Genomic DNA, 10,215 nt, shown 5'->3' on the forward strand with positions numbered 1-10,215 from the left:
TATTACATTTATGACTGCATGGCGGTACAAAGCATGCTATCCGCACGCTTCTTGTCCTCATGCAAGGCCTGGGTTGTTGTGTCTCACAAAGCGTGGCCTTCTCCTCCTGCGCCTCCTCCTGTTCCATCACGTCTGCTGCTGCTGGGTTAGCGTTGCCGCGTGGTCCCTGTTTATTGAACCACTTATCTTTATTACATTTATGACTGCATGGCGGTACAAAGCATGCTATCCGCACGCTTCTTGTCCTCATGCAAGGCCTGGGTTGTTGTGTCTCAAAGCGTGGCCTTCTCCTCCTGCGCCACCCTCCTCCTGTTCCATCACGTGTGCTGCTGCTGGGTTAGCGTTACCGGTCCCTTTTCCTGGAACCTCTTATATGTATTACATTTATGACTGCATGCCGACAAAAAGCATGTTACCTGTGCAAAGAAAACAGACATTTCCCGCATTTAAAAGACAGTTTTCCCTTTGAAACTTTAAAATCGATTTTCTCAAAAACTATAAGCTCTTTTTGCTAAAAAAAATTTTCCTCTTGTACCCACTCCCAAGGTGCACATACCCTGTAAATTTGGGGTATGTAGCATGTAAGGAGGCTTTACAAAGCACAAAAGTTCGGGTCCCCATTGACTTCCATTATGTTCGGAGTTCGGGTCGAACACCCGAACATCGCGGCCATGTTCGGCCTGTTCGGCCCGAACCCGAACATCTAGATGTTCGCCCAACACTACCAAGGACTAGTTTTAGTCTATGACTAAAAATATTAGAGGCAGAAGATACGCCGGATATCCAGGTAACTTGTATTGTTTAAAAGGGAATAAATATGGCAGCCTCCACATCTCTCTCACTTCAGTCAACTTTTAAAATTCCTAAGCGTTGGCAGTTAAAGGGAACCTGTACTGAGTAAAAATATTTAAAATAAACACATGAGGTAACTTCAAATGAACATTACATAGTTAGCTTGCCATCAGTTCCTCTCAGAAGCTCACCATTTTCTTCTGACAATAATCCCTTCCAGTTCTGACAATATTTTGTCAGATCTGAAATATATCAGTTGCTGTCAGTAAAATATCAGTTGCTGTCAGTTATAGCTGAGAGGACAACTGATGTACCAGGTAATGTCCATGTTTCCCTATGACTCAAGTGGGCGATGTAACAGTTTAACTGTGTGCTGACCAGAAAGTGGTTATGGGTAATGGCCATTTTCAAAATAGAGGACGGAAAATTCCCTTGATCACAGTGAACAAGAAGGATGAAGCCGGCACCATCAAAATGCTGTTTTAGTTTTTTATTTAAAGGGAAGGTTCAGGGAGGGTGGGCAAAAAATAAAAATCAAATTCCACTTACCTGGGGCTTCCTCCAGCCCGTGGCAGGCAGGAGGTGCCCTCGCCGCCGCTCCGCAGGCTCCCGGTGGTCTCCGGTGGCGCGCCCGACCTGGCCAGGCCGGCTGCCAGGTCGGGCTCTTCTGCGCTCCAAGGCCCGGAACTTCTGCGTCCCACGCCGGCGCTCTGACGTCATCGGACGTCCTCCGTGCTTTACTGCGCATGCGCAGTAGTTCTGCGCATGCGCAGTAGAGCCCGGAGGACGTCCGATGACGTCAGAGCGCCGGCGTGGGACGCAGAAGTTCCGGGCCTTGGAGCGCAGAAGAGCCCGACCTGGCAGCCGGCCTGGCCAGGTCGGGCGCGCCACCGGAGACCACCGGGAGCCTGCGGAGCGGCAGCGAGGGCACCTCCTGCCTGCCACGGGCTGGAGGAAGCCCCAGGTAAGTGGAATTTTATTTTTATTTTTTACCCACCCTCCCTGAACCTTCCCTTTAAAGACTGTCATCAGGTACAATCAAGTACAGTGTGCGACGTTTCAGGGCGTTGGAGCATGCCCCTTTATCAAGCCATGACAGTCTCAATTCCCTTGATCACAGTGAACAAACAGGACACAGGAGAGGAGAAAGAGACTGAGGAGTAGACTACATGGGAGGTAAGTATGACTTGTGTATGCTTATTTTGACTTAATTTTCAGTTCAGGTTTTCTTTAAGAGAGGAATCCTAACTTGAGGAGTTGGTGGATTTTTGTACCGACTCCACAGCTCTGCTCGTAATGCTATGTTTTTATACACTGAGCAGGCAGGTGTCAAAGAAATCCACAAAGTCGGAGTCGAGTAGTCAGAGTTGATGGAATCCTAACCTGGATTTTTTGTACCGACTCCACATAACACAATTTGGGAGAACTTCTGCCTGGATACTGCACAGTTACCTCATTACTGAACACTTTCGAGTTCTTACTGAACTATATCCGCATTTGGTGAAATATTGTTGAAAAAAAGGTCTTCATGTATTGAAGGTATTGCCTAAGTTAACATTAATTTCCAAAAGGTGTTTCTGTAACTCCTGCCAGTCTAACTTAATTCAGCAAATGTTTTTGTCTGTCCTGGCCCTGTCATTCATGTAAGCCGTTCCCATTGGCTTACATGAAGTGACAGGGTCAGGAGCCAATGAAAGCGGCTCCTGACCGGCGCACAGCGCTCTGCTGTCATAGCGACGGCAGAGAGAGCAGCCTGCGGCGGGGACAGAGCGGCGTGACCGTCGGATTTTGCAGCGATTCGTCGGGAAGCGCCGGTTTACTTGACCAGCACCCTCTGGTCCTTAAGGTGGCAGAGGGTGCTGGTCCTCAAGTGGTTAAACCACTGGCATGGCACATTACAATGTAGTGACAGGATGTGACAGTCCTATAGCTCACCTTATGACAAATCCTGAACAACAACACACAGCAACAAGTACACACACATCCCTCCTGCTGCAATTCAAGCACGTTTCCTTTGTAGTCACAGTAATAAATACAACAACTTCAGTCAACCTGATAATCTTGCATCAAAACAAAACAAGAGGGGTTATGTGTAATAAAAAAACATTCTGAAGGGTGAGGTATCCAAGTTTGCCTGAACTTCCTGTAGAACATTTACTCAGCAGTTCTGACATTTCCATATCCACAGTCTTATCAGTTTCAAAATCTATAGCAAACCCACCTCACAGAGGATGCAAAATTGTAAATAGGAGACTTTCTGAAAAGCCATTATACTGTGCACCACTTTCATAGCCAAGTAATATCATCCTACAGATAAAGCTGCTACAGCTATACATAGGAAACCAATAAAACCGTAGAGGAAATGTTTAATGTATCAAAACAAACAGTACATAAAACATGTCCTCAATTCACTAAGCTTATCTCCTGTCTTTAATAACTCTTCTAGAGTTGTTACTATGTTGATAAGGCATGTAGTATTCAGGAAACATTTTACCTCAGCCAAACCTAAAGTTAACTTTTCTGTCTTTAAAGGGAAGGTCCAGGCAAAAAAAAATGAGTTTCACTTACCTGGGGCTCCTATCAGCCCCATGCAGCCATCCTGTGCCCTCATAGTCACTCATTGCTGCTCCAGTCCCCTGCTGGCAGCTAGTTTAGTTTTTGCCGACCTCTGAGGTCGGGGGTCACATTGCGTACATTTTTACGCATTCCCGCTAGTGCAGGAACATTAACACATACATTTTTACGCGTTAGTGGTGCAACGCGTAAATTTGTACGCGTTGCACCACTAACGCGTAAAAATGTATGTATTAATGTTCCTGCACTAGCGGGAATGCGTAAAAATGTACGCAATGTGGCCCTGACCTCCGAGGTCGGCAAAAACTAAACTTGCTGCCAGTGGGGGACTAAAGCAGCAATGAGTGACTGCGAGGGCACAGGATGGCTGCAAGGGGCTGATAGGAGCCCCAGATAAGTGAAACACTTTTTTTTTTTTTGCCTGGACCTTCCCTTTAAGTTAACTCTTTAATCCTTAAAAAACTCCACAGTTAAAGACAGGCTGTTCATTAACTGCGCGTGAAAATAACTACAGAGGCGGTAACTTAACTACAGAGGCGGTAACTTAACTACAGAGGCGGTAACTTAACTACAGAGGCGGTAACTTAACTACAGAGGCGGTAACTTAACTACAGAGGCGGTAACTTAACTACAGAGGCGGTAACTTAACTACAGAGGCGGTAACTTAACTACAGAGGCGGTAACTTAACTACAGAGGCGGTAACTTAACTACAGAGGCGGTAACTTAACTACAGAGGCGGTAACTTAACTACAGAGGCGGTAACTTAACTACAGAGGCGGTAACTTAACTACAGAGGCGGTAACTTAACTACAGAGGCGGTAACTTAACTACAGAGGCGGTAACTTAACTACAGAGGAGGTAACTTAACTACAGAGGAGGTAACTTAACTACAGAGGAGGTAACGTAAGGAATGAAGAGATAAGTTAACTCTCTTACTGTGTGGAGGTAAGTTTTCTCTTGCCTTATTATCTCCAGCATGATCTTAGTGAATTGAGGCCAATGTAGGAATAGAATGACAGCTTAAAATGAATTGCCTACATCTTCAGTTAGGTTAATACCCCATCACACTCAAGGACTTTACTAGTAAAGACTAAACAATTGGCTCATAAGTTGAGGTGAAGTCTGAAATTCCCTTCACAGTTTTGGGTTTTTGGTTTTTTTTAACTACGTAAAATTATTGGAATTAGTTGGGACCTTAACTAGAACTTTGTAGTGAGCTAAATAGATTTTGTAAAATATTCATTAATTAACTGAATTAAGCAGTGAGCAGTCTGATGATTGACCATTAGTGGCAGCAAAGTGGTGTAGTGGATATTCCTGGGGTCCCAAAAATGTGAACACTAGCTACACGGAGTTTGTATCAGGGCTGTGGAGTCAGGACAAACATCTTCCGACTCCAACTCCTCAGTTTATGAAACCACGACTCCGACTCCAGCTACCCAAAATGGCTCTGACTCCTTAGCCTAATACTTAACAGGGCTGTAGATTTTGTACAAAAATCATCCGACTCCTCAGTTTATGAAATAAACGACTCCGACTCCAGGTGCCCAAAATTGCCCCGACTCCGACTCCACAGCCCTGGTTTGTATGTTCTCGCCGTGTTTACATGGATTGTGTGTGGGTATTCTGGTTTACTGCCATATCCCCAAAACCTACAGGTAGCGTTCCTCCATTATAGGCAGCTGAATAGTTTACTGGTTAAGGACACCACTACCTTTGATACAAGAGACCAAAGTTTGAATCTTGGATGGAGCTAGCAGGGCCGGGCCTAGGCAGAGGCGACAGAGGCTCCAGCGTCAGGGTGCACTGTATGTGGGGCGCAGAACTCACTCAGCTATCACTCCCCTATTGTGTTTGGAGCAGAGAGAAATAAGACAAGTTGATACATGGCAGTGACTGCAAGCCAGATAACTAGAGATTAAGGTTTTGGGGGCCCTGGGGCGCCTCTTAGTCTAATAGCAATCAGTGTGTGATGACTGGGGTGGGAGGGATGGAGGGGCGCACTTTGGTGTCTCAGCCTTGGGTGCTAGAGGACCTTGTCCCGGCTCTGGGAGCTAGTGTCTATTCAATGATTCCTTGGCTTGATTACCTAACGCTCCAGCTCGCAAGCACTGAGGCTGACAGAAGAGCACTGTACAAGTGTTTTTACTTGTTTCAATAATACTCTTACACTATAGCAGGGGTGTCAAAATCAAATACACAGTGGGCAAAAATGAAACACTGAGAATAACCTGAGAGCCAACCTCGATGTCTAGTGGCCAGCTTCCTCCTTTATACAGTTCCCTGGTGTCTTATAGCTCCCCTCCTTCCCCTATACCAGTGATGGCTAACCTTGGCACTCCAGCTGTGGTGGAACTACAAGTCCCATGAGGCATTGCAATACTCTGACAGCTGCACAACTTGGGGAGGCAGAGGCATGATGGGATCTGTAGTTTTGTCACAACTGGAGTGCCAAGGTTAGCTATCACTGCCCTATTCAGTTTTCTGGTGTCTAGTGCCACCCCCTATATACAGTTACCTGGTATCTAGTGGCCCCCTTTCCTCCCTCCCCAATACAGTTCCCTGGTGTCTAGCGACATCCCTACCTCTTACAGTTCCCTAGTGTCTAGTGGCCCCCTCCCTCTCCTATACAGTTCCCTGGTGACTAACGGTTCCCCTATATAGTTCCCTGTTGTCTAAAGGATCTCCCTCCCCTACACAGTTCAATGGTGTCTAGTGGCCCCTCTCCCTTCACCTTGTGGCTTCATACTTTCAGCGCTTAGCCATATAGGCTTAGCGCTCAGATACTCGAGGACAAAAATCTGGCACGCAGGCCAGAGTTTGACATGTATGCACTATAGAAACATTATGCAGGGAATATAAGGTTCATTTCTGAGGTGATTAGATGGATAATTTCCGACATATTCGATCTCCCATTCGATGCTCGATTTCTGATAGAAGTGAATGGAAAAAGATAAGAAGAACGAGCGGAAGATAAGAGAATCAACTGCAGAATCAAGCAGCAAAAACGATCGAGAGGAGAATCGAGCGCCAGAAACGAACCGTGTACTCCAAGCATTATGCTGGGCATACACGGTAAGTTTCTTGCTTATCAATCGAGCTACTGATGGCTCGATTGATAATATCAGACAGGTCCGATGACCCGCCGGATAGATTCCCTGCTTGATCCCCGCGGGCGGACAATAGTAAAGAATCGAACAGAAGAGAAGGAGCGCCCACGGGGACGAGCGGGGATCGATACAGGAGCCGGCGGGGACGAGCCGGGACAGAGCCAGAGGCTCGATCCAGCGCATAATTGCATCTGTGTGTGCCCAGCATTAGACTATGGTACTGATTCGATTTTGAGTTTATCTGACAGACAGTTGTCTCATACAGGTGTCCAATTACCTAGTTTAGTGATTTGACAGAACCCAGTTTTCTCCCCAGGCCCTTTTAGCCAGAAGCTCCGCCCAGCTAGTTTTGGTGAGCACCCGGCTGTTATCGGCTCACCTCCTCCTATGCTGTAAGCAGAGTTGCACACAGAAGCACCGGCCCTGCATTCTCTCATCTCACCCCACTTGACTACTTTTTCAAGCCACCTGGCTTAAATTTTCATGCTGTCCAGCTGGAAAAAAAATTCAAGGGAGACCACTGCACAGTGTTATTTTTGCTTATTTATATGTGTCCCATTGTCCCTATTCTCTATTAAAGGAAAACTGAAGTGAGAAGAATATGGAGCCTGCAATATTTATTTCCATTTAAGCAATACCAGTTGCCTGACTGTCCTGCTGATCCTCTGCCCCTAATACTTGTAGCCAGAGCCCCTGAACAAGCATACGGCAGAACAGATGTTTCTGACATTGTCAGTCCAGGCAAGATTAGCATTGCATGCTTGTTTCTGGTGTTAGCCAGTAATGCAGCCAATAGATCAGCAGCACTGCCGGGCAACTGGTATTGTTTAAAAGGAAATAAATATGGCAGCCTCCACAAGCATCTCACTTCAAGTTCCCTTTAAACAAGACACTTCTTGGCTAAAACTGAGAAGCATGTCTGTACAATGCTCATTCAAAACAGTTTCACCCTACTGATTAGGGTCATCACTGCTCCAGCATGTGTACACAGCCTGAGGCCAAGAGCTCCTTTTAGTTGAAATTTAGTGCAATTAAATAGCAGTGTTTGACATCACCACAGAGATGTTACCCAGTGGCATCAACTTTCCGTGCCTGAACATCCTCACTAAGATGTAACGCCACAGGAGGGTTGCCTTTCCAACACTGGTGCTGAGCGACAGCAGGTGCCCAGCATTTCTCTCAGAAAAGTCACTGCAGTCAATCTTTGATAGGGTCATAAAAATTGTAGCGACAAGACTATATACGCTATAAGGCGTTGCAGAGGAGGTCAGCAGTACAAAAACACAAAACAGTAATCTTATTAGCCTTGTGCAAAGTTTCAGTCAGATCAGCCCACATATCAGTTTCACCAGACTGAAAAGTCAAATCTCTACAAAAGGCACAGATGCTGTCTCCGACAATTCAGAATTACGAGTTCAGAAATTGTAAGCTTTGAAAAAGCATTTATGTGTCTTGTTCCCAGAGTTCCTGAACCTTACTTAGCGTGATCTGTCTACAAAATATTCTCAAAAACAGTAAATATGCAGAGACTAGGGGGTTTTTTTCAGCCTTCAAGAACCATAACTATCCTGATCTGAACTGGAACTTTACACAGCCAAACCAGGCTTGAGAAGCTAATGATTAATAAAACAATTTAATTCTTTAAACAAGCTTCAAATAATCAATCATTTGCTCCCAAGACTGATTAGCCCCCTGAGAAGCTCCAGTTCAGGCCTTGCAAATCTTAATTTTGATGGATAAAAACACTATTGAGTAACTCAGATCCAACAGTCCCATGGCAACAAGACTAAACATTCATATACTTCAAGAGTCGGCACAATAGAAGGAAACAATGCTACCTGCAAGGTATGTACATTATTTATTTACTTTTTTGCAATAATGAGCACAAGGTACTTTGACACTGGCAGTAGCCTTTCATTAGTCATGGTGAGATGCATGGAGTCTCATGGCACCAAGGAAAGGGCTGCAATGTGGTGTTTAGTGGCAGTCAGCTCCTGTGCTAGTGACAGTGCAATGGACAGGGCTGAGCTGGCCATGTGTTTCCCTCTCTCCCCACCTGACACCTCTTCTTACCAGGAGGACGGAGCTTCTGACCACCTCGGAGACGCTCTGCCGGAGCTCCGCCGCAGTGCCTGGCTTGCTGAGCGCCCGCGTAAACTTGCGAGTCTCCGGGTGAACGGAGTGGTGTGAAGACATCGCGGCTGCCCACAAGTACGGCGTGTCAGCGCAACAACCATTTACTGGGGCCAGGAGTGCTCTGGAGGGGCGGACATAGATGAGCAGCCAGGAGGAGGGCGCCCTCCCTCACACGATCCCAGTTATCCCAACAGTTCATACGATAGCACCTGGCTAGCTGCGCCACTCATCCCGAGGGACTGCAGAAGGGGCTGAGCGCTTCACTCCTCTCTTTGCACGGAACTGGAGAAGGCGCGCGCCGCTGCCCATACGGAATTCCCGGGGAACGTTCAGATGATGCGCGTCCCCGCTGGGCTTGCACCTCGCGTGAGCGCGCCTAGCCTGGTGTCAAAATTCTCTTCCCAAGAGGCGTGGTTCGGGAACGCGCGTCCGTGTCAGCCGCAGACTACCCCTCCCCCTGACGTCTCACTTGTGGTGATGGCGTAGTGGAGCGGATGCTGACACCTCTGCAGCCATCTTTAATTTGGGCTAGTGATAGTCCTCTCACAGAGAAATGATTGCATTTCATTTCTAATCTGGTCGTAAGCATCGTACAGTTTGCTTGACTGACACTGGATGTTATGACCGTGTTTTCGCATTGCTTACACCCACTTTTTCTACTATATTACTAGCCTAGAAAATGGAGGAAGACGTTTCTATGCCCTGCCCCTCGTGGAGGGTAGACTCCTCCTCCTAGTGGTTTCTCTTCCTGACTCCTGCACTCCATACATAGCACAAGCAGACGCCTCCAGATGGAGGTTACAGCTGGGCCCGCGGTGACGTCTATTGGCTATTGTGCTGAGCAATTCCCTCAGCGGCCTGACATGCTGCCTGTCAATGAATGAACGCAGATGGACACAAGCATGGCTTGCCAGAGCTTTGTGTCAGTTTGCCGTGTTCGAAATAGAACTCTTCCTGTTACTTAAAGCGGACCCAAACCAAACATTTTTTTTAATTAAAAATATTTAGTTGCACCACTCATAGGGCTGGTGCACACCGAGCAGCTTTTTCAGCGTTTCTGCAGCCGCTTGGTCAATGTATCTCAATGGGGTGGTTCACACCATACCGGGAGGCGTTTTGCAGAAACGAATCCTCCCGGGGTGAGGCATTTTTTGGATTGCGGTTGCGTTTCTGCCTCAATGTTAAGTATAGGAAAAAACGCAAACCGCTCTGAAAAAACGCCTGTTCAGAGCGGTTTGCCAGGCGGTTTTGTTACAGAAGCTGTTCAGTAACAGCTTTACTGTAACAATATATGAAATCTACTACACCAAAAACGCTAGCTGAAACGCTACAGAAAAAGAAGAAAAAGCGTTTCAAAATCTGCTAGCATTTTGCGGATCTGCTAGCGGGTTTTGGTGTGCACCAGGCCTGACACATACAAAGATAAATAAACACTCCTTCAAACCTATGAGCATTTCAGTGTATGCTTTTCACCCTTCTCTTTGCATAACTAGGGTTATACTGGGGGCAGCCATTAGCAATTCCTCAGTTTGCCGGAAAAATCCCGGCAATTTGAAAGGAAGGGAGGAGTTCCTCCAATAAATGTAAAATATTTTATATTTG

General features: G+C 46.5%; 1 protein-coding gene across 4 annotated transcripts in view; it reads right to left on the reverse strand.

The window, feature by feature from the left end:
* DOCK9 (dedicator of cytokinesis 9) overlaps nt 1–9,058 on the reverse strand; it is a 414,823-nt gene extending 405,765 nt beyond the window's left edge. For all 4 annotated transcript variants that reach the window (XM_068267974.1, XM_068267970.1, XM_068267967.1 and 1 more), the window contains exon 1: nt 8,551–9,058. In XM_068267974.1, the coding sequence (XP_068124075.1) occupies nt 8,551–8,673 (123 nt within the window). In that variant the 5' untranslated portion in view covers nt 8,674–9,058. The remainder of the gene's footprint in view (nt 1–8,550) is intronic.
* Between the last annotated feature and the right edge of the window lie 1,157 nt (nt 9,059–10,215).

This window comes from Hyperolius riggenbachi, chromosome 2 (assembly GCF_040937935.1).
Source record: "Hyperolius riggenbachi isolate aHypRig1 chromosome 2, aHypRig1.pri, whole genome shotgun sequence".
In the NCBI taxonomy this organism is placed as follows: domain Eukaryota; kingdom Metazoa; phylum Chordata; class Amphibia; order Anura; family Hyperoliidae; genus Hyperolius; species Hyperolius riggenbachi.